We start from the raw sequence: 25,193 nt of genomic DNA on the forward strand, positions 1-25,193 counted from the left end.
ATTTCAGCCTCTGTTCTACCCTATACTTACATATCTTAGTCCTAGGGCATCTGTTGGCATTCAGTGCTGATTATTCCACTGGAACTACACTAGTCTCTAATTCTCTTCCTGCTATCTCTGTTATTATTGTTAACATTATTTCTTACACCAAGTAGTAAGGGAAGAATCTAGAGATACAGATCAAAGTGCTTTATTGCTTTGCTGCTGTCTGTGGCCCCAATGCTGGGGTCTCCAACGTGATGCCCATGAACACCTCTCTTGGAACCTGCCAGACTCTCTGGCGCTTCTGACTTTTCTTTTATTTCTTAAGGTTTTTTTTTTTTTTTTTTTTTAAAAAAAAGTTAAAACAAACTCTGAGGCTGGCATGCTGCAAAGCAAAGGGCTGCTCTCCGGCACCATCTTTATTTGTGTTCAAAAGAGTAGTTTTGTGTTTTGGAGTTCAGGCCCTACCGCTGCCTGGTACTTAGGTTCTTAGGCAAGTTAATTTTCTTTTAGCCTCTCACCAATTTGGCTTCTGTGAAATGAGTGTTCTGTGACTGGCCATGGCCACTGCGGCAGCCATTTTATGAATGGGCAAGCCCCACTATGGCAGTCGTGTTTTTTAGAGTGTTCATGACAATCTCTCAAAATTCCAGATGTGCCCATTGACCCAAAAAGATTGGGGACCTCTGCTTGCTTAAAATTATGTGTTGTTTAATTTTAATAATGTAAATAATTCATCTACTTCTGGGTGAAGTACAAAGTGTTGGTTATTACCTTTAAAGCCCTACATGGTTTGGGTCCAGGCTACCTGTGGGATCACCTTCTCCCATACAATCCGCCCCACACACTTAGGTCCTCTGGGGAGAACTTACTCCAGTCAGCCAAAACTAGGCTAACAATTTTTACCCAGAGGACCTTTTCTTCTGCCGCCCCCAGACTGTGGAATGGCCTGCTGGAGAAGACTCGTCAACTTAACAGTCTTCCGGATTTTAAGAAAGCTATAAAGACTGATCTCTTCCAGCAAACCTACCCAGTTGAATTTTAAGATGCCTTTTAATACTGTGCTGCTTTTAATGATATATTAGTTTTGAATATTTTAATTATATGTATTTTATGGCGTTTGCATTTGTGTTGTACCCCGCCTCGATCCGGAGGGAGAGGCAGGTAACAAGTAAATTTATTATTATTAGTATTATTAGTATTAAGACTAGTCTCTTCTGGCAGGCTTATACAGATGAATTTTAAACCTAAGATTTTTAAGATGTCCTTATTGTTATTTTAATATTGTTTCGGTTTTATGTATTCGTTTAATCAGTTTTATGCATTTGATTTATATTGTATTGTTGTACTTAATGTTGTTCCCCACCTCGATCCAAAAGGAGAGGCAGGTAAGAAATAAATAAATTCTTATTCTTATTACTGTTATTATCTTGTCCCTTAATAAACAATGAATGCCCAGTGACTTAATTTCTTTTAAGTTAAGTTCATTTACTATGGTAAGCATGTCTTTGCTTTTCTAGGAACTGTCTCCTACGTCAGACACAAACTTGGTTCGATCTTTAATGAATCTAATGGACTGCATGATGGATGAGTTTCACAATGAAGCAAAACTTAAAACTGTTACCGACCGTGAAATTTTTTCTTGGCTCGAGGTGGGCAGCATCTTTTTGATGCTTTGAATAGGAGTTACAGTTTGAGTTAACCTTCCTGAACCGTTGGCGGTGAAACGGGCTAGATTCCAACATCAATACTTCCATACATTTTTTAAAAAGTTCTTCTCTTTTTGAGTCATCAAATCAGAGAGTTGGTAAATTTAGCCACAGACTCCTGGGTGCAAATGTGATACATTATCATAGATGGGTTGGATTTTTTCTTTTTCTTTTAACACACTTTGATCACTGAGGTTGCAGCAGCTGACACGGACGCTGTGGTAGAAACTAATGAAATAAACACAGTTAATGGTGGGAGGCGGAAAGGCTCTTGCATACTTCTGCACCGGCTGCAAGATCTGGGCTCTTATTAGCAATAGTGGGCACTCTCCAAGTGTGGATGACCTTGTCCGCTTTCTTTAATAAACAGAGCAGGTAGCGTGCAGGACTAAAGGGGCCGAATAGTAAAGGAAAGTTCTGTTGCAAGAGTGGAAATTTGCTCACACAGTGTTAGTTGTTGCCTTCAAACAGAAGTGCTATGCAACCTTACGTGTGAGTCAGATCCATTGAATTTGGCAGGAACCACTTCTGAGAAAACATGTCTAGAACTGGGCTGCATGTCTTTCCCACTCCTACACAGCTGTTCTTCGGTGCTACTTAATTAACTTGTTTTGACCTACTAGGGCCCCTCTTCTCCTTGCGTTCATCATCACTGTTGGAAGACATAAGACGGTAGTGCACGCACTGGTAACTTCGAGGCTCGACTTCTGCAATGCACTCTACATAGGGTGCCTAGTCCGGAAACTTCAACCAGTTCAAAATATGGCAGCCAGGCTGGTCACCGGTACACCTGGGGTGACCACATTACACCAGTTTTAAAATCTCTTCACTGGCTGCCAGTTAGTTTTTGGACGAAGTACAAAGTGTTGGTTTGGGTCCAGGCTACCTGAGGGATTGCCTTCTCCCGTACAATCCACCCTGCACACTCAGGTCCTCTGGGAAGAATTTCCTTCAGCCAACCAAAACTAGGCTGACAGGTATTACCCAGAGAACCTTCTCTTCTGCTGCTCCCAGACTGTGGAATGGCCTGCCGTAGGAGATTTGTCAACTTAACAGTCTTTTATCATTTAAGAAAGCCATAAAGACTGATCTCTTCCGGCAGGCCTATCCAGTGGAATTTTAGGATGCTTTTAGGATGTTTTTAGGATGTTTTAACAATTCATACTATGTTTTTAATCAGTATTTTATGTATTTTATACTTACTGCTGTTCCCCGCCTCGATCAAAATGGAGAGGCGTGTAAGAAATAAATTTATTATTATTACTATTATTATTATTATTATTATTATTATTATTATTATTATTATCATCATCGTAATCTCAAAACTGCATTGCTTCGTTAATGAACTCTTACTTTACCTCTGTTTTCTCTTGCAACAATCCAGAGCACTTTTGTGTTTGCGCTCACCTGGTCTGTTGGAGCCAGCTGTAAAGAAGACGACCGGCTGAAATTTGACCTGATAGTGCGAGAGCTGCTTCAAGGGCCAATGAGCGATGAGACAAGAGAAAAATATAAATTGCTGAGCGGCCTTGAGCACCTTCGTGCAAAAATCTTGACTGTCCCCTACCCAGAAGATGGAACAATTTACGATTACCGGTTTGTCAAAGACGTGAGTGTGCTTATTCTGAACAGAGATTTTCTGAAGATTAATTGATAAATTAATTTCCAATGTAGCCTTTAACTTCAATTAATATTATTTATTGAATTATGGAATCCACTCCTTACAAAAATGAATTAATGATAGCCGGGGGGGGGGGGAGGAATCCATTTATTGGAAATGCATTTTTCAGTACATCACGCTATGACAGAGAGGAGGAGAAATAATTTGCTGTACTGAGTGAAATTAGCTCCTTATCGCTCCTCAAAAAGAGGTTCACAAAAGGCATGTTTCAGCCAAAAGTTGAGCACTTAAATCATATTACTTTCAGTGGGAGAGTTAATTAAGCACGTGCTTAAGTCCCATTGCAGTCAGTGGGACTTAAAAATGGTTAGGTTTGTGCTTCAAATGAGCAAACACATTTGAATGTTGATCTTCACGATTTATGGTTTCAAGGTCTGCAAGCCTATCCCAAGTAAGCAAAGAGTTTATCGCGGTTAACATCCTGATTGGAAATAACCAGAAATTGTCCAATAAATGTAATCAAGCATCCTCTTTGGCACCAGTATTAACGTAAATTACATTGCGCCAGCAAAATGGCAATAGTGTTTATTGGTGCGACGGGTTTCCCCAGAAAAACTCTTTTGCCAGCGAATGCTATTGGCATTGTGCTAGAGGTAGTGTACACTAGAGTAGATGTAGAGTAGAGTAGATTGCCACTAATGTGGCAATAGCACATTAGTGCTATTGCCAAATAGGATATTGCCCAAAGTTTAGGAATCAACAAGTGTTTGAGATATATATATATATATATATATATATATATATATGTGTGTGTATATATATATATATATCCCTTCAGTAATGGACAGTAATTCAGTAATTAGATGTTTAGTGATAAATTGATTTGGGCCCTAATCTGGAGATATTTATTTATTTGTAATACTTCTCTACTACTTAATATAATAAAATCCCTATGCAGTTCACATATAAATATTAAAACCACATTTAAAGTATGTTATTAAAAAAAATCCCATTACAGTAATAGTACAGAGCGATACAAGGAGCAGTAAGACTGAGCAGCGTGATTAATTGCAATTAATTACAAGCTAAGGAAAGGCTGAGTGAAAAAGTGCGTTTTCAGGAGGCATTTGAAAAATGCCTCCTTTCCTGCCTCCCCAGGTGTCTGGGGCAGGGAGGGTTTTCCAGATAGATGTACTTGCACTGAAGCTCATCACCTATTTGGAAGGGATAAGGGACTGCATTTTTCTCCCCCACCCCCTTCCTCCAGCCTGAGGAAAGACTGGGGGAAATCTGGATTTCGTTCTGTTCTTCCCCCACAGGTGATGGGCCGTGACCATAGTTTAGGCATTGCATGTGTAGTCTTGAGATGTACATCGAGAAAATTCAGCACAGAGTGGGCATCCAGCATCCTTTTGCAAGCCCAGTTCAATTTGTAGGAGTTCCTTGGCCCTGTTCAGACGACACGCTACGCCGTGGTTAGGCCACTAACCCTGTTGCAGCAAGTGGTTAGTGAGTGTGTTTAAACTGTGGTTATTGTAGCCACCATGGTTAGGAATGGTTCACATGACACACTAAGTCATGGTTCATATGAAACACTAAGCCATAATGTTTAGTTCAAAATGCTTAACCATCATGGTTTAGCATGTTGTCTGAGTAGGGCCACTCTTACTAGAAGGGTGAGGCAGAATCAAGTCTGTCAAGGGTCTTTCAGCACCATGGACAGATCTATGTTGACTGGACACATCAATGCCACCCAAGAAGAGCTGTTGTCTCAGCAACATGAAGAAGACTTATGATGGCTGGATCTACTGTTAGCCCCACCCACTCTGAGCTGCCTACTTTTTAAAGGGCCATTGCTCAGTTTTGCAGCTTCTGGCTTCTATAGCACAGCTTTAAAGAGGTGCCCCCTGAGTTCAAGGAGTCTGGTAAAGTGCATCCTCTGGCCTGAAGGTCCTGGAGTAACAGATGACGGATTACTGGATGAAGCCTCTCCCCCCTCTGAATCCTCATTTGAACCAGAAGGGGGATCGAGGCCAGAGAACATGATGGATATGCATGATCTCATTAAATGAGGGCAATATCTATCTATAAAGATATTTTCATTCACACTGCAGTGCTGTCTAATAGTTTTGCTACTACATTTTCAAACAGGGAGCAGGAAGATGGGAGCCTTGGGTAGAAGCCCTTGAGACAGCTCCACCGATATCGAAAGATATGTTGTTCAATGAAATAATTGTCCCCACTCTGGATACCATTCGATATTTTTCGTTAATGGAGTTGTTGACAACACATCAAAAACCTTCTATATTTGTTGGACCAACTGGAACTGGCAAGAGTGTATATATTATAGTAAGTATGCTTGAAACTTACAATGACTGCAAGGGGAACCCCTACTGTTTGGAAATGGATTGCTCTGGAAAAACTGGACCCTTGGTTTTTTTGAGCATTACCCTTCTTCTACACATTGGACACAGTTTCCCCTTATTTCTCTCAAATCTCAGTAGGGTAAGGAGACATGGCAACAGCTTGCTTATAGAAGACATTTTCAGCAGGCAGTCCTGGCTGTCCCATTCCTCACTATTCTGTTTATTTCTTTATTTGTAGCCTGAAAGAGCTAGGCATACAAAAATAAAAAATAAAACAGGCTCCACCCACAAACTTACTATCTAATTAAAGGCAAAGCCCATTAAGGATGAAAAGGGAAAGAGGGAAAAAGGAAGGAAAATTGACTGGGAAACTCTGTGAATATGCTTGAACGCAATTCCAGTGAAGCCCAGGAAGCTTCAAGAGAAAATGACCATAGAGGATAATCACTAGGAGATCTTGTAGTAGAACAAAGGCTTTGGGAGTGAACATATACGAAACAGGGTGAAGCATCCTGTTTCAGGTGGCACCGCAAAGGAGGGGGAGTAGATGAAAGAATCTGAATGGTCCAGCAATACTTTTTAAAGTGTTGGCCCTCGTGGGCTGGGGCGCTCCATTTGGGCTCTGCTTCAGACAGCCAAATGTCTCGGGTCGGTACTAGTAAAGAACAGAGGAGATAGATATAGAGATGTGAAGGGAGATGTTTGAAAGTAAATGCAACAACCATAGATGGAAGAGGAGGCCAGTGAAGATGTAAGATGACCTGAAAGCTCAGGTTGTGGGGGAGGGGCAGCATTTCAGAGTGGAGAGGATTAATTCAAGATGCTGATGCTTACCTATAAAGACCTCAATGGTTTGGTGCCAAGATATCTGAAAGATTGTCTCTACCCGTATGATTTGTTCCATAGTTTACAATCTCTTTCAGAGGCACTGTTTTATGTCCCACCACCAGGAGAGGCTAAGTTGGGGGTAGGGTGGGGGGATGTGGGACAGTGCCTTTTCTGTGGCAGCACCCCCAACTACGGAACTCTTTTTCTAGGATGAGGCTGGCCTCATCTTTGCTCAATTTTAGGTAGGTCCTGATGCTTTTTGTTGTTTTTGTTGTTGTTGTCGTCTCGTTCACCTTTTAATGATATTTAATGTGTGGTTGATTCTTCTTCGTGGTCTCTGTGCATCACACCATCGGCTCTGCGCTTGCGCTGAGCATTCGCTCCGGAAAGGTTTTTGTAGCTGAGAAGCGTTGTTTTTGGCGGGAACCCCTCCCCCACCGTCTCGTGCGCATGCTCCAGCACGTTCCCGCCTTCCCCTCAGTTCCTTTGCAACCGCGTAGCTGATGCTTCGTCGAAAGGTTTCTCCTCAAATTGGACGTCGTAGCTGAGTGTTTTTTTCTCTTCGTTCTTCTTCAATTCTTCTCTTTTATTGTCTTCAAGTTCTTTTTCTTATTCTCATACTATCTATTAAAAAAATAAAATAAATTACTATTGTTATACTTACCTCTCTTCAAAATCTATCTTGTATGGCCCTAAAGGCACCATTTCGTAAGTGCGTTCGCTGCGGTAGCAAATTACCAGCGGCAGACGGTCACTCCCTTTGTCTTTTTGGTTTGGGAGAGACACACGTTACTGAAACCTGCCACCATTGTCAGAGTTTCTCAAAACAAACAAGAAGACACAGATCAGATCGCCTGAAGGCTGAACTCTGGAAGCGTACGCTCCAGTGCACTGATCAGCCAATAATAAAGAATACGATGGCGTCTACTCCGACATCGACGCCCAAACCCTCGACATCAGGAGCACCTCCGACATCGACAGTCTCTTCGATGTCGAGTGCGCATACCGGCAAGCCGACAAAAGGCCACTCCCTCATGATATCTGCAGCCAAAAAGATATCGAGGAAGGCAAAAAAGGCCAAGTCTCCCCCTGTCTCCAACTCAAAGAAAAAGAAGTTTTTGTGCATTTCCCAAAGAGCTCTGTTTAGTCTGAAATGTAATGTATAGATTTATAATAATAATAATAATAATAATAATAATAATAATAATAATAATGAACAGAAATGGGCAGCCCAAAAGGAGTAGCCTATGTTTTCTTTTCCTTCATGTGTTTTAGACATTCTGTTGCGCAAAATCATTAATTGTTGTCTCCCGTTGGAGGGCGATTATGATGATTTATTTCTTTGGCATTGCTCTGTCACTTTTCATTCTCGAGCCCCCCAAAGAGGCTCACAAAAACAATTTAAAAACAAAACATAATTAAAATCCAGCAAGTAAGCAAAAGACAGCCATCCGTACCATTATCACAGAGATAGATAGATAGATAAATAGATATAATAACAAGGGCCATGGGAATATTATGTATTAGTAATATGAGTTAGACATTTCACTCGTTGTAGAAATCATACATAGTTGTGGTTGATGCACCCCTGCAGCCATCCTTAATAACATTTTGAAGTACTTAGGGATTTTATTGTATGAATCTGTGTATAAGTATCCCTAATATTTTTTTTAAAAAAATCTCATTCGGATTTTTTTGGAACTGTAACTTAACTTAAGTCTCTTTAACCCTAGTGTCAAAAAGAGCTCATCCCATCCACAGAAGTGTTAAAAGATAAAAACATACAGAATGAGCATGACTGTACAAAATACATGTGTCATTAGCAAGTTGATATATGGCCGCAATCCAGCATCAAGGGATGTGTTGTGGATGCATTGCAGCACATCACAAATACCCCTCCTAAAATGACATCTGCACTTCCAATGTTAACAATCCGAAACCGATGTTCGAAAGCTGTGGCGGCCCAGTGATGGAAGGCCCTCCCCTTGGTGTCCCAGCTGGCACCAACATTGGCCTTATTTAGGCGCCAATTAAGAGTCATGCTGTCTTTTTACAGATTCAGGAATTTCCTGACAATTGAGCATGTTTTAATTATGGCTGCTTTCTGGATGGTGGTGTGGATGTATTTTGGTAGGCCCAGTTTCTGAAGGTTTTCCGTATAGTTTTTTGATGTGATGCCAATGACTGATGTGACTAATGGAATAATAGTGACCTTTTCCTGTTGCCATAGTTCTTTGACTTCCATGGCCAGTGGTGTATATTTTCCTCTCTTTTCCTGTTCCTTTTCAACAACGTTTTTGTCATTTAATATTGCTATGTCGATGAGGTATGTACGTTTTTCTTTTTTGTCTATGACCGTTATGTCTGGTTGGTTGCAAGGTATTGTTTTGTTGGTATGAATTATTCTGTCCCAGTATATTTTATGATCCGCATTTTCTCAGATTGTTTCGGGTGAGTATGTATAGTATGGTGTAGGTTGTTTGATAAGGTTGAATTTGATGGCCAGTTGTTGGTGAATTATTTTTTGCAGCTGTATTGTGTCTGTCACTATTATTATTATTATTATTATTATTATTATTATTATTATTATTATTATTATTATTATTCTGGGCTATACTGCTCCTGCCCAGGAATGCCATAAACCCATATTGCCTGTGCTAGTCGTGACAGTCATACTGCAAGTTGGCCATTCATGTTACCATTGGTTTGCTTTAGAAAAGGATTTTGCTCTCTCTCAATCAGTCAAAATATACGCTCTTAACTGTTCATTCCTTAATTTGATGCTAATCAAAATTCTTTTGCCCAATTATGCTAAGAGTTCTCACAATATTATTAGTTAACTTTAGAAATATAAATATTACCCCATTTAAAGCATTGTTTTGATATTCAGCAGTCGCTTGGAGTTCCACTCCATTATCCATGTAAGTGACATCAAGTTATGGGCTCCTTATCTAGAAGAACGATCGTTATAATCTCAACCAGATGACTATTAAAAAAAAAAAAACTAAGTAATTATTGTCATCCTGCAAGTTACTTTTCTTTGTGCCTTCCTTCACTGTAAATGAATTTTTATTAGTGCAATTAATTCTTGCATTAATGTTATGCATAATTAGATTTGCTCTTCAGTGAAAAGTAGAAAGTGGCCTCCTACAATCGTTTTGCCGAATCTGATATTTATACATTCATTCTGGTTAACGCGAAGTAACTAAACTGGAAAATTATTTTTGCAATAAACGGCTATAATTGGCTTTTATTTAATTACTCTTTAATGTGACTTTGATTTATCACACTTATAAAATATTAGTAACATGGGACCTAAGGTTCAGAGAAAGCACCAAAGCAATGCTTATATATTTAGCGGGAGAATTATCTTTGGCAAAAATTAAATATTAATTCATACTGATGAGGAGAAACTTGCAAGGCTCACGCTAGCTCAAGACTGAGGCTGGAATTAGAGATTCCTGCAGAAAGGCGTCTGCCTGTTTTGTTCAACACCCCCCCACCCCACCCCCAATAGTGGCTGGGGTACCGACTGTGTCACTCGACATTTCCCCACTCTTCACCAGCATCAGCCAATGAAGTGGTGCAGAGGTGGAGAAACCCATAACGCAATGATTTCACATCACGTGTTGAGCCTCCCTAGGCAGTTGTGGGGGGCGAGGAGAAGGGAAGGAGACACAGGGCTGCTGTTTTTGGTGGAAGCCCCACATTTGCCATAAAATTTACTTCCAGCCGGGCAATTTGTTTAGTTCCTGACCTGTATTTTCGGGCTGTGCAAATCTGTGCAAATTCAAAAAACTGAAGCATGGAGGCCATTTCATGACAGATCTGCCATTTTAAGAAGGATCCACCATTTCAGTGCACAGGCCTAGGCCTCCATTCGGCCTACAACTCCTGGCATCCAGTGCCTGGGGGGCCTGTACTTACCGGGGCCCAGGGACAGTGGGTAAAGGTCTACTCGCCGCTCCCATCGTCCGCTGTTCTGCCGCCATCGCCTAGTCTGCTGGTCCGCCGGTGAGATCCGCCTTCTCGGGCTGGCCTCCGTTCCTCGGGCCTGATCTCACAGTGCCTGGCCCGATCTCTTGGAGGTCAGCCTGGAGGAGGAGAGGCTGACCGGAGAGAGTGGAGGAGGATTTGCACAGCCCTACTGTATTTGTATCTGCATTTCCTAAAGGTTACTTTCTCCCACTGTGAAAGTCTGTCTGCTTGAATAAACACCTTAAAAAAAACTCTTTCTGGTTTGGAAGAAGTTGGCATAATGGTGGTGCAAGTTTTAGCATGGCATGGCAATAGGTTTTAGTGCTTGGTATTCTCAGGCGGTTTGCTGTCCAAGTACAAACAAAGCCCAAGATCAGGCGTGTCCATGGTGGTATGTCTGTAGGAAAGGTGGTGTCATTTTTAACTCTACCATATTTTGGAAACATATGTAGTATGGCTTCAGAATAAGAACCAGAATAAGAAAAGGCAAAGGAAGGGGTATGGTGATTGCAACGGTAGAGTGAGCTATTTGACCGGATCCTTAAACCAAAGCCCTATACTAGGGGTGCATAACCTTTTCAATCTCAAAGCTGCATTGTGTTACTGCTTGGATGATGGGGGCTGCACATGTGAACGCACACACATTTGTGCCCACATGTGCCTCTTACACATTCTGTCTCTCTCTCTCTCTCTCTCTCACACACACACACACACACACCCCAGCAGCAACAGATCTTGGTCTTACCGCTGCAGCAACAGCATCTGTTTCATCCCACAGCATCCAAGGATGGGCTCTGTGGTTCCTACCATGGAAGCCTCATTCCCAGAGCATCCATAGAGCATCCTAAGAAGCTGGCAGAAGACTTTAAGCACTGCTTCCTAGGATGCTCCATGGATACTCTAGGAACGAGGCTTTTATGATAGGAACCATAGAGCATGTTATTTTAGCACTCCCCCCCCTTTTTTTTGGCAGTGGCAGATGCTGGGGGTCGGGAGGCAACCCAACCAGCCTTGGGAAGCTGCCTACAGTCCACGGGTAGCGCATTTTGCACACCTATCCTATGCTGAGTCCCCAGCAACGAAGGCTCACACAGGTTTTAAGTAGGCTTCAGTTTCAAGTAGGTAAAACAAATGGTAACTTACTTCAGTCCTATGCACATGCACTTGGGGTTAGCCCCATTGATGTAGGTGGAACATTAATGGTAATCAATACTGATTTCATACAAGTCAGTATTAAACACAGTATTTACTTCTGATGTGTGCAACCCTGACAATGATACAGGCATGTCGTTGGATCAAAATCTGCCTTCAGTGGATGGATGGGCTCCACTCACAGAAGGTGACTCTGCTTGATATTTGGGGTTCCCCCATCTCCCCATACCACAGCTGACCCCATCTAGCAGGATCCTCCGACAATTTGTTTAGTGCTTTCAGGGGGCTGGAGGGGCTGATGTGAGGAGGAGGAGGAGGGGGTGGGGAAGTCCACATCCACCCGCCCTGACGCACACGCCTAAACCTAGATCAAAACCCATGTTGTATTTGCGACACTGTAAAATGTTAGTGTGCATGTATTTGTTGATCAAAACTCTGTTTATCACAGATTGTCATTCCTATATCTTTTCAAAGCCCCCGTCTTGACGGTGGCGCTTTGGCGCCGCAAGGCACCTGGCTCCCGGTTCCCGCACTTGCGTTCCTTCCCGGCATTTGCATGGGAAGGAGCACAAGTGCAAACTTTCCCCACAGTGTTGAGCACCTCAAAGGAGGATGAGGAGAGGGACGCCGGGCGCTAAACCACCTCTCCTCCCTCTGACCTCCCTCTGGCTGCCTGTTCCTTCCCCTCCGTTTTTTCCCCCCTGTCTGTATCTGCGCAGCTGTGCAGTTGCAGATAATAAATTTTTAAAAACGGGGGGAGGAACGGGCCCTGTTCTTCTCTTCCCCCCATTTTTAATTTTTAAAGAGGCTTGGGGGCCGTTACTCTTCTCCCCCCTCCTCCCGTTTTTTTTATTATTTACCATGGGGCACAGGGCTCTCCTGAGCTCCTGGAGGTCCTCCCCCTTCCCTGTCCAGCCCATAGGGACCACTCTGGGAGCGCCATGGGCTGTGACAAGCCTCCGCTGCCAAAAAAAGTTGGGGTAACTTTTTTTCAGCGGAGTTTCTGGGGTTTGCTCCTGGATGGCTTCGCAATGGCAGCTGCACTGTAAAGCCACCGCGGGGCAAACCCTTTGTGTAGACATGCCCATAGTCTGAAAGAGCTTATGATATAGGAGGAAGTGAGGAAAAAGTGTTAAGTATAACCATGGTTCTCAGACATACCCTTAAGCAGGGTGGTGGAGTTGCTGGGGCACATGCACATTCATCCCCAAATGGTATCAGTCCAGTCGATGTCTGTCTATCTGTCTTGACCAAGCTGAGAAGCGAGTTGCCAACATTGCAATTTCAAGTCAGTTCAGTTCAGGCTGCTGCCATGCATCAGTGGATTACTCTCAAGTCAGGAAAATGGTCAAGTCAGGAAAATGTGTACCCCTGAGCCCCTGTTGCTAAGCAAGGTTGGGTGGGGAGGAAGCTCATGCACACACAGCCTAGGCTGTGCAGTGACCTCCAGCAGATCGAGATGGCTATAGGCCAGGGATGCATGACCTTTTTGGCCCCAGAGGTGCATTGGGTGGCACCTGGGGCTTGTACATGTGAGCATATACACATAAACACACACACGCCTGGAGTTTCTTTTGCTAGCACTAGCAAGGGAATCCCATCCATTATCTCCAATCTCATCAGACATCAGCGATAAGGAAGGATTTCCTTTGCTAGCGCTTTTATGGAAATCTCAGGCTGTGCCCCTGTGATTGTTTCACAGTGGTGGCAGATGCATAGGGTCTTGTGGGCCGCAAGAAATGGCTTGTAGCCTGTCTGTAGGCTGATAATAGAAATGTACATGGGTTGCTAAAAGCCACTTTACAGGGACAATATCACACAGTCTTCATTGTATTGCCTGTGACATCTGCTGGTTTGTTTATTTATTTATTACATTTCTATTCCGACCAATAGCTGGAGCTCTTCGGGTAGTTCACACCAATTAAACCCTTAAAATCCAGTATGGCTTGCGCGTGAACATTCTGATGTTCTGCAGCTGCAACCTAGCCGTAAGGAAGTTGAAACTGGGGGTCCACTATGACAAGGTTTGGAAATCTCTGGTTTTGTAGCATCTGAGAGAGGCACTTCACCCTTGAGAGGGATATGGAAGTAGCACTGAAGGTATTTACTCTTCGGGCATTCTGTTCCAAGGTGTCGCCACTGTCCTTTTCCATTGGATAATATATTCTAATTATAGAATGGTGTTGCACAAACTGAAGTTGTACAAATCCATTTAATTTTAGTGTTCAGAGGACAATTAGGTTTATTGATGTCACTGTCCACAAATCCACTTACTCCAAAACAAGACCATTAAGCATTTAGTAGCACTAAACAAAGGTAAATAGGTCTTCAACTTGAATGTGCAGCTATCTGAATTGCAGATCTAAATCTACATTTAGTATAGATGGAGTTTTATGCCTTGCATCGCTATATATCCAAATATAATTATGAAAAAATCTATTGCAATGTTTGTTAGTTCTTTGGATGTTACTCTTTTGTGCAAAAATATTTCTTACACACCTGGGATTTTAGGAAAACGTAAAAAGCCCATCAATATGGAAGCCTCCACAGAACTCAGGTCAGCTGGCAAGCTCTGAACTAGCTCATACACAAGAGAATTAATTAACGAGGCAAACACTTTGTGCATTAATATGATATACTGTAAGTAGTTAAAGTGTCTGTGATAATATTGTGAAATGTCGATGATCTATTGCATCATAATCTTTAAAAACATGGGTCCTAAAAATTTGAATCACCCTGGTTTATTTCTGCAGGAACCTCATTAAAGAGCTCTGAATGTTAATGACTGTAGATTCGTTATCGTCTCATCATTTTTAGAAGCAGAATGGCTCACAAACTTGATGTGAAAAACCACCCCATTTAGATGACTGGCAATAAAAGCAAGGTTTTGTGCCTTTTGCTACAAGGCTATAAGCTGTCAGATTTATATACTCATGTGACCCAATCCTTTCCCCCTTTTTTTAACCATTTTTACAGGATTTTCTCTTAAACCGCTTAAATAAAGAAATCTACAAGCCGCTGCTCATTAACTTCTCAGCACAGACTACTGCAGCTCAGACTCAAAACATCATTATGTCAAAGCTTGATAAAAGGAGAAAAGGAGTCTTTGGTCCCCCTCTTGGGAAGAAAATGGTAACTTTTAAAAGTGAAATAAGACTACACATATTCGCCACACCACTTATGGCAGGTCTGCATATGAAGTTGTTTTATCCAGATACAAATACCCGAGTACGAAATGTACACATAGAGAAGTATCCAGTGTTGTCGCAGAGCTAGTACTAATGATATTGCGCTAATGTAAGTCAACGCTAGCGCAATGTCATTAGTGCTTGCTAGGGAAAAGGGAAAAGCCGCGCTTTGCTGCTGAATTTCACATTTTTTGACATGTTGAGCAGACGATCTTGACCGACCCATTCCTCTCTTTGCTATTTATTCTTTGTTTAGAACCTAAAAGAATTAGGTGGACAAAAACAAAATTAGGCGGACCCGTCCGCACACTTACTATCGAAGTAAAGACAAGGCGTGTTAGGGAGGAAAAGGAAGGGAGTAAAAAGTGAACGGAAATCAAGCAGGAAAATCCAGGTTGAAAAGAACGTAGCAAGCACCAGTGATGTTGCAGTAGCGTTGGTTTACGGTGCTACAACATCACTAGTATTTGCTTGGTAAGAGCTTTGGATACTACAGTTAATGCTTCAGGCATGGAGGGGAAATGTTGATGTAAATTGCTGCTTTCCCTTTAAAATACACTAAGTGGATATCCAGGCCCTTTCCCAGTTGTCACTTCTGCATTTTTTTAATGGGAAAAGCAACAATTTTCAGCCACATAGAGCAATGGGTTGGATCCAAAGTTGGACAAGTGGAAGTCTGTTAGTTGAAAAAAAGTTTTCCTGCCCCCTCAGGATTAGGGTTTGTAGCCTGGGATGTGGCACAGAGGGCAACTGGGTTCGGACAACACCATAGTCAATGGTAGGTTATTGTGTCATCTGTCGGGACTTTTTCACACCACGGTTGGTTATCTGGGCGAAATAACCGATACAAATAGCCAGCGCTGTGCAGAATTGATTATTTGAACAACTGTTGGTTATTGTATCGTGTGTTGGGCAATGTTTATTTATTTATTTTTATTTATTCATTACAATTCTATACCACCCAATAGCCGGAGCTCTCTGGGCAGTTCACAAAAATTAAAAACGTTCAAAGTATAAAACAACAGTATAAATGTTGACTGTTTTGTCGCAAACAGTTGGTTTTTTTCAGCAACTACAGAGTCCCCTGGCAAGAGCAACCAAAGAGGCAGCTGCCACTCTGGTCCGGCTGGCGGAACTCACAATGGCTGATGGGATACTGGTGGGAGGACTGAGCGGGGGAGGGAGGCCAGGGGATGTGTCAATCAAACACACCGTTGACTAATAGTTGACGCTGGCCTTAATCTACAGCATGGTTGATTATAATCATGTCATGTGGGGAGTATCTCGATAATCAACCGTGGAGATGACTATTAACCCACCATTGACTATTGTGTTGTCTGACTGCAGCCAGTGAAAAGATCTGATCTGTAATCTTAACATCCACTGCTTTGCTTGCTGGCAGAGGAGCTATCTAAGAGGTAATTGAGAATCTGATTTGCTAACCTTATGCAGCTACATAATTTAGAATTTAAGGTCACAGTCCTATGCACAATTACCTGGAAGTAAGTCCTATTAAACAAACATGGATAGGGCTGGACAGCCCATCGGGCAGCATCCGCTTGCAAGACCTTGGGTCTGTGCCTCCTAGCAGTTCAAACTTAGCAAAGTTTTCTCCGTTAACATGTAAAGGAACTGCAAATGTTTCATTGTGCAAGAAAGCTGTATGGTTGCTGTTGTTTAATGCTTCTATCTTGCAAGTTCATATCAGCTCGTGGGAGGCCTATTTGACAGTAAGCCTGCTTACGAAATCACAGTGAGGATGAACATGGCAAGGACAGAGGCAAACCCTGCAGATCCCTTCTTAAAGAACGAAGAAAGGGGAGGAGGGTTAAGTTTGAAGCTCATTGGCTGAATTCAGACAACACTTTTCTCAACAGTGGTTTTACAACTCCACAGTGGAGTTTTTACACCATCATTGAGAAATGCGTTGTCTGAAGGAAAACTCCACTCCATGATGGAGTTTTTTTTTTTTTTAGAAAACACTCCACGCTGAATAGCCACGCTGTGCAAAGGAGAGTTCCTGCACAACTGGTGTGTTGTGTGGAGGGCTCTATTGGTTTTCCATTACGTTGAGTGGACTTTTCCCACTGGCTACAGAGTTCCCTGGCAAGAGAGGCGAAAGGAGGGAGTGCTGTTCTAGGAGAGTGGCCCGGATTGTTTTTTTGCAGCAGTGGCTGATGGGATACCATCAAGAGGACCGGGTGAGGAGAGAGGGTGGAGGAACTGTCAATCAAATGTTGCATTTCCTTTTACTCAACTCTATGGTAGCCCACAGTCTCACAACGGTGGAGTTAGAGCATGTTGTGTGGTGAGTACCCCTTACAAACTCAACCGTTGAGTGGAGTTTCCCGACTGCGTAGAGAAATGTGTTGTCTGAACCGAGCCATTATCTCCTGCTCAGATAGGTACGGTTGGCAGGCCTAAATCCATTGGTCTTGTATGCTTTCCAGGGAGGAAACTATGATCCTCCAGATGTTGTTAGATTTCAACTCTTGGCCCCAGCGAGCATTGCCAGCGTTCAGGGATGATGGGAGTTGCAATCCAGCAACATCTGGAAAGCCACAGGTTCCCTACCTTTGTCTTAGATATAAAAAGGGGGATGGGGTTGGTTGTGGTTATTTTGTTGGATGGACGCTCACTCTGGGCATGCTCAGAGGCATTTTTTAAAAAACGTTTTGTGTGTGTAACATATATGCAGTGGATAAGTGCCTCACTGAGAAATGGTTGTGTCTTCAGGTTGTATTTGTGGATGATGTCAACATGCCAGCAAGAGAGGTCTATGGCGCTCAGCCTCCAGTGGAGTTACTTCGTCAGTGGTTAGATCACTGGAACTGGTATGACCTGAAAGATTGCAGTATGATTAGACTTGTGGATATTCAGATCATGTGTGCGATGGGTCCACCAGGTATGCCTTTTAATACATCTCCAAATGCATGCAAGAATAAATGCTTTTCTTGCCCTCTTTCGGGGTTTTTTAGGAATGCAATTCTGAAAGCAAGGCGTGCCGTGTTAGTGTCTTTACTGCTCCTGTGCACTTGCAAGCAAATAAGGGGATGAGCCAAGAGACCCATTTGTTCACTGCAGCTTTTGCAAAAGGCCTCTGAACACAGTGATGATGTCCAAAGTCCGTCCCGATACTCTGGGTGTCTCCAATTCCATTCCGCTAGCACAAATGACACCGCTCTAGCGGAAGCCAAGCCAGGGGAGACCCCACGTAAAGTTCCACTTGTGCAACCCCTTGCAGATCTTAGGTTTACAAAGTGGCCCGCTAGCACTTGCTCGACGGGAAAAGGCAACAGGGCTCTGCTAGTGCAGCAATTTCTCCTGCTTATGGCACATTGGATTTAGAACTCTGATTCTAGGATCACAAATGAGATTTTCCTTACATGGGTGCAGGGGGAAAAACATGTCCAAAACACGTGCACAGTGTCAAATATCAAATAGCACAGTTACCGCAATCTGTGTGCTTCTAAACACATGTCATCATGGCAAAATGAACATTGCCTTGGTGTTCACAAGCGATGGTGTCCGTGCTTTGTGCATGTGTGTCCCTATTTGTGGTTTATCTCTGTGTAAGACAAATAAAGCACAATCAAAAACATTGTGTTTTAATCTGTTTTATTGTTTTCATCTATTTTAAATTGTGGGGTGTTTTTCTTTAGCTGCCTTGAGTACCATTTTTTGATAGAAAGGTGGGGTATAAATTAATTAATTAAAATAAAATAGCAGACCCTCCCAGGTGGTCCTTGTGACACAAAATCCGTTGTTATCCCCCTGGTGATTGTTTTTTTTCTCTTGCCAATAATTATTGTTCCAAAACAACCAAAGTAGGTTCCATTATAAAAAATATTAAAATATTTGTTTAAAGTGTTTTTACTCCATTCTTCAGCCAAATAGTCTCCCAGAGCGGCATATATAAGATCGATAAAAAAAGAGACAGTCCCTATCTGCAGGCTTACAGTAAAAGATACAACACAAAAGGAAAAAGCGATGAGGAGGGATGACAAAAACAAGGAAGCTCTGGCACCTTGTCATAAAATTACATAGTACTTCCAATGACCACTGGAATGCAAAACACCCAGAGAGAGGAGGAGCTCTTCAAATGGAATTTGTCTCAGCAGAGCCAAATGATTGGCCCTGCTACAGTCTCTCCCTCTGCTGCAGCCTGATGGAACAGAAATACATCAAATGCCAAGTCAGAAAAGTAAAAAATAGCAGTACTAAAATACTGACTGAGATTGCAATTAAAACTGAGGGTTAGAAGCAGCAGACCAAAACAAATTTATGCAAGCAAGTGATCTTACGTTGAAAGCTAGTTGAAATTAAAAAGAAGTTGTCACCAGCCTTCTAAAAATGGAAAGAAAGCAAGTTTGGCAATTGCTACTGGAAAGAGGTTCCATAATGTTGGTGCTACTACTGAGAAAGTTTTATTGTTTTATAAAACAAGAAGAGTCTAGTGACACCTTGAAGACTAACAATTTTATTCTTTGAGGCATTAGAAGACTCTTGTTTTTGCTGCAATTAACAAACACAGCTAACCCCTGGAAATTACTGTTTAAAGGAAAGCTGAAGCTTTTAAATAGAAGTTAAATGTAAATAAAATCTGTTGTGAGTTTGCTTTCAACCAACAATAGACCACAGTTTGGGGTTTGAACAAAGGCGAGTTAAGGGCCAGAGTGACTGGGTGATATTCCTTAATGGCCAGGAAACGTCTGTGGGAATTAATTGTTGGACATTGGCCAGTGGGTCACATTCCAGTGGTGAATGGGATCAAAGACAAAAATGGGCAGTGGCAAAAGAGGCTCCTCTCGATTTTAAAAAGTACTTTTCCGTTCCTGTACGAATAGATGAAACAAATCCAAACAGTTAATAAAATGGTTGAATTTACACATCTTGATTACATTCGCATCGTTTTAATGCTACGATTGTGCTTTCCAATTACAGGCGGAGGTCGAAACCCAATCACTCCTCGATATCTACGACACTTCAATACAGTTACGATTAATGAGTTTGATGATGCTTCAATGTATACCATTTTCTCCAGAATAATAGATTGGCATCTTAATATATGGTAGGTGACTTTGGTATATTGTGGCATATTAAAGTAGGTGATGAACTTATGGCTGTGGGTTGTCGACCAGAATATCTGTGGATGATCTGGCACTTTAGACGCTTTGGACACCGATAGATTTTGTTTATTTAATAAGCGATTGAGATGCCAAAGTAAAGATTATGGAATTGTTCATCAGTTCAGGATCTCACATGTGTGCTTACTGTTAACATATGATTTGATTTACAACTTGGCTTATCTCTAAAGCAAAAAAGCACTTCAATACAAAAATATAGCCTTACATTTAACAAACAAATATAAACCTACTAGCACACAATGTATTCTGAGTGAAATCATGCCAGTTCAGTTTATTCCCAATTATCTGTTCTGCCACAAATATTGCTTTAGTAAGATCCTTGAATTTTAGTGGGCCTCCAAAAAATGGTATTCTGGCATGTTAAACCGTCATGCCTTCCAGCCACTAGGTAATACCACCTGATTTGGCTTATGTTGACTCTATACCTTGCGCACCAAAGTCAAATTGAATTCCAGCTTTAATAATATACGGACTATCACATTTTTCTTTACTTATGCTCTCTGTCTTGCAAGGGATGCATGTGTTCTGATTAGTTTGCCTGTGAGCTCTATGGAGCATACTAAGAAATGCAACATCTTGAGCCTTAGGAAAATGGGATTAAAATATAATAGACAGATAGTGCTAGAGACATTTGCAAGGCTATCTAGGGATTATGGGAGTTGTAGTACAGCACATTTGGGAGGCATTATTGTTAGCTCCGGCTGAGAGCTTTCAGGTTCTTTCAGGGTCACCAAGGAGACAAAAGTAGTCAGACTCACAGGTTTGCTTACAAGGAGACTAATTTATTGGCATATTTACAGCACATTAGGTATATCCCAATAAAAGTGGACCAGACTGCGAAAGCTTCCTGCACAGAACACCCTTCGACCAGACTGGACCCAGACCCCAGGGTTACAAGAATAATTATAGCATAAACTTGGACTTGGTACTGCTGCCAAGTTAAGCAAGTGATTGATTATTAGGTTTGCTAGCAAGGCATTACATTCTCAGCATAGAAAAGCATTGCTAGTAATGAGTACTACTGATAGCAAGGCACTTCCTGACATCTCTTTGGCACGGGTAAGACCCACTAACTGGGTTTCCAAGGGTGTTATGGTCAGCTTTTCGACTGAGCCACCTTGGAATGGAAACTTGTTAGTATGCTCTTGACACTGTATTCGGACCAGGTGTGTGAGCAAATCTGCTTTACAGTTGAATGTGCCTTTGGTCCATCTTTTCCCACAGCTAGGAGCTTACAAAGCACTACAGAAATAGCAGTTTGCTCGGTTGCCTGTTCTGTAATAAAACAGAAGCAACCAATCTCCCATAACCCTTTGCGTGCAGCCACAGTTTGCGGGCCTGCAGACACACAACTGTGTTGCGGAAAGCTAATCCAACTTACTTAACGCTGTAATCCCAAACACATTTAGTAAACAACAAACCTTACTGAACCTTACTTAATTCAGAGGAAACAGGCACAATTTATTTATTATTTATTATTTATTAATTGCATTTCTATACCGCCCAATAGCCGGAGCTCTCTGGGCGGTTCACACAGGACAATGTTGTCCTGTCAGTCTGCAAAGTGCCTCCTTCATTCCATCAGCAAACTACAATTGCAACTTCCATCAACCCCAGCAATATATGTGTGTGTGTGTGTGTGTGTGTGTTACACACACACACAAATCTACATACCTGTTTGTTTTTGCTTAATATCCGGCTGGAGGAAGGGTTTTGCGAAACTGCTCTTTAACTGTTTTTGTAGTTGGTCCTGATAAAGGTATTGTGCTACAGTTGCTGCATTATTATTATTATTATTAATAATAAATTTTCTAATGGACCAACTCAGCTGCCTGCATGGTTTGTCCACAAGGATGTCGTTTTTTGAATGTGCTCTCGTCATACGGCATTGGCATTCTGATAGTATTATCCGAATTGTCCTTGCTGGTAAGAGTCAGAGTTCAGCCAGTGCTCATTTGTGACGGATACAGGGGTGTGGCCATCTCTTAGTATGTTTTGCCATGCTGCATAGGGCAGTGAATTGCCCACAGCATTGCTTTGTGTGTCTGTAACATTACAAATGGGAAGTGTTGCCATCAAAACATTGGCAGCTGTGTCCTGGGTTACATCAGCCTTCCAATTAGCTGCGCATTGCTGTGCCTCCTGGTGTTCTGAATGTATGCATAGTCCTACTCAAATAAGTAAGTTCTGGTGTGAATCATTTCTGTGTGCTACTTGGAGCAGAAAAAGATTTCCTCTGAAAAACCTGAAGAATGTAATGCTAAAATTCCACTATTAAGTACTGGAATAATAAAACAAAAACGCACTTCTGGTATCGATTGCTTCACATACAGTGAAGGCTGGTGAAGTGTTTCACTAGTGGGAACCACCAGCCACTGTTGCAGGGTGGGGAACTGCTGTCCTTCCTGGTAAGTGTCAAGAGGCAGTGGTGGAAGCTGGGGGCGCACAAGTCAGCATCGTGAGGGTGTGAAGTAACTGACTGGCTAGCTGTTCTGAGTAAAATCAGTCCAGGTCGGTCAGAGGTTGCCAGCCAGCCAGGCAGCATACACTTAAACCTGTGCTGACTGATGAGTCCCTGCTTCCACCGGCACCTCTTGACAGTTAATCTTAATCATCGTGCAGTGGTATCTGATGATTCTGACTAGCAAACAGCTTCACTAACCATGGCTGCTTATATCACGCATGGGAAACTTCCAGCTCGTGAGCCAGATATGGTCCATATGAGTTCACCAGTCAGCTTGTCAGCTTCCTCCCTAGGTTGTACCCCTCTCCCCAGGCAGGGAAAAGCTCTTATATCCAACCAGCTACTGATTAGAGATAAGAGCTTTCCCCTGCTCTTATCTCTAATCTCTAATGACAGCATTTCTCAGTGCTAAGCAGAGGAAAGTGCTGGCAAAGTTGATTTGCATGGATCAGCTGAGGAGGAGGGTTGGGAAGGATGTGTGTGAGAATGGGACATATAGGTGAATAGTTTGATCGGGTCAATGGGGTGTGTGTGTGTGTGTGTGTGTGTGTGTGTGTGTGTGTATATATATATATGGTGGGGGGGTACATGCCAGCCATGGCTCTGCCCATTTTGAGTGCTGGCTCCACTCACTACTGGCATGCAGCCCCTCACGTTATGGCTTTGAGCCAATTCAGCTCTTTAGCTGAGAAAGGTTTCCTCCCACTACTTATATCTTGGAAACCTCCAAGTATTAACTGTGCCTCAAAGCCAGCTTTGACTAGCAACCTGAGGAGTTCAGCAAGTGCAGGAAAACATCTAATTTTATATGAAGCATTGTATAAATCATCCCATCTCTTGCCTTTTAAATTTAAATTAACAGTTACAGCTTCTCCCCGGACTGTATTCAACTGACTTCACAGATTATAAACAGCACCATGACTATATATAAAGAGGCTATGGACAATCTGCTCCCTACTCCAACGAAATCACACTATTTGTTCAATCTGCGTGATTTCTCTCGAGTGATTCAAGGCGTTTGCCTGTCAAGACCTGAAACAACAGAATCTACAGGAACAATAAAACGTCTTTGGGTTCATGAGGTAACCTTCATGTTAGTGAATAAATAACTGATGGAGCTGTCTTAATTTTAAATTTAAACTTTTTTTTTAAAGAGTTTAGTGAAAAATTGTGAGCTTTATGGTTGTGATGTAGGAACCCTTAAGTAACAGCTGTGGTCATGTTTTGTTTTTTGTCAAATGCATAGGAAATACGATATGTGCTGATAATGAGATGGTCTAGAAACCTCCATGGCTGCACTTGTTACAAAATGTTGGGAAGCTGTGTTTTTACTTGAAAACTCCATCATTTTTTGCCTTGTGTGGTTATTCCCACTTAGCAGGAGTCGTTGATAAGAGGGAATCAAAGTACCTACATTATTTGATTTAGAACATGTCTGTCCTTTCAACTACTTTAATAATAGGAGCTTTGGGCCTGTTCAGACTACACGCTAAGCTATGGTTAGGCCGCTAACTCCTTTGCAGCAAATGGCTAGTGAGCATGCTTAAACCGTGGTTATATAGTTAGGAACGGTTCACACGACTTGTTTAGCTCAAAATGCTGAACCACCATGGCTTAGAGTGTCATCTGAACACGGTCTTTATTTAGGGTGACCATATCAAAAGGAGGACAGGGCTCCTGTATCTTTAACAGTTGCATAGAAAAGGAAATTTCAGCAGGTGTCATTTGTATATATGGAGAACCTGGTGAAATGTCCTCTTCATCACAACAGTTAAAGCTGCAGGAGCTATACTAGAGTGACCAGATTTAAAAGAGGGCAGGGCATCTTCTTTACATCTTTACATCAGCTTTACTTGTTGTGATGAAGAGGGTATTTCACCAGGTTCCCCATATATACAAATGACACCTGCAGAAATTCCCTTTTCAATACAACTGTTAAAAATACAGGAGCCCTGTCCTTCTTTTCATATGGTGACCCTACTTTATTGAACTCACACATTCTATACAAAGCTGCACAAAATTCACAACAGAATCGTTTTATAAGATCTAAGTTTTTGTTGATGCAGGACACGTGCAAGTATCCTGTTATAATGGTGTGTAAGCTGTTATTACTTCTGAGGTCAAGCATGGGTGCCCTTTTAACATTACCATTGTTGTGCCTGGTCCGACCAGCAATTTATATATGTATTGATTACATTTCTCTACCTCTCAATAGTGGAAGCTTTCTGGGCAATTCACAACATATAACATTTTTAAATGTTATATACTTTTATACCAAAGTATAAAACCAAAATAAAAACTTCCAGCAGCAAAGATTTAGAATGCAGTAATATATTTTAAGCAAAAGAAACTGAAAGACTAAAATACCTGGGAAAAGAAGGATTTCACCTGGTGTCAAAAAGACCACAGGCATCAGGTGTGCCTCTCTGGAGAAGTTATTCCAGAATTCGGGTTCCACAGTGGAAAAGGCATGGAGTAACCGGCCAGAGAGCTTCAGCTATTGGACAGTATAGAAATAATAATAATAATAATAATAATAATAATAATAATAATAATAATAATAATAGAAAGGCATTCTGAGTAGCTGCCCTTCCTCCCCAATTATGGTAAATCCTCCATCTGGACATTTACCAAAGTACTAACCTGAGCGGCTTTCAGAAGCACTATGAAACTTGTCTATTAGCTTTCAGGCATTAGGATTAAGCCAACAGAGAGTCTGGGATATCAAATTATATTTTAGAGTGGCATAATTGTTTTA

General features: G+C 41.9%; 1 protein-coding gene across 1 annotated transcript in view; it reads left to right on the forward strand.

The window, feature by feature from the left end:
* Positions 1–25,193, forward strand: part of DNAH7 (dynein axonemal heavy chain 7) — a 163,477-nt gene that overhangs the window by 77,644 nt on the left and 60,640 nt on the right. The window contains exons 33-39 of the mRNA XM_063118294.1: positions 1,503–1,634; positions 3,076–3,300; positions 5,464–5,661; positions 14,613–14,768; positions 17,561–17,729; positions 19,769–19,895; positions 23,298–23,517. Of these exons, the coding sequence (XP_062974364.1) occupies positions 1,503–1,634; positions 3,076–3,300; positions 5,464–5,661; positions 14,613–14,768; positions 17,561–17,729; positions 19,769–19,895; positions 23,298–23,517 (1,227 nt within the window). The remainder of the gene's footprint in view (positions 1–1,502; positions 1,635–3,075; positions 3,301–5,463; positions 5,662–14,612; positions 14,769–17,560; positions 17,730–19,768; positions 19,896–23,297; positions 23,518–25,193) is intronic.

Source organism: Elgaria multicarinata, chromosome 2, assembly GCF_023053635.1.
Source record: "Elgaria multicarinata webbii isolate HBS135686 ecotype San Diego chromosome 2, rElgMul1.1.pri, whole genome shotgun sequence".
NCBI classification, from domain to species: domain Eukaryota; kingdom Metazoa; phylum Chordata; class Lepidosauria; order Squamata; family Anguidae; genus Elgaria; species Elgaria multicarinata.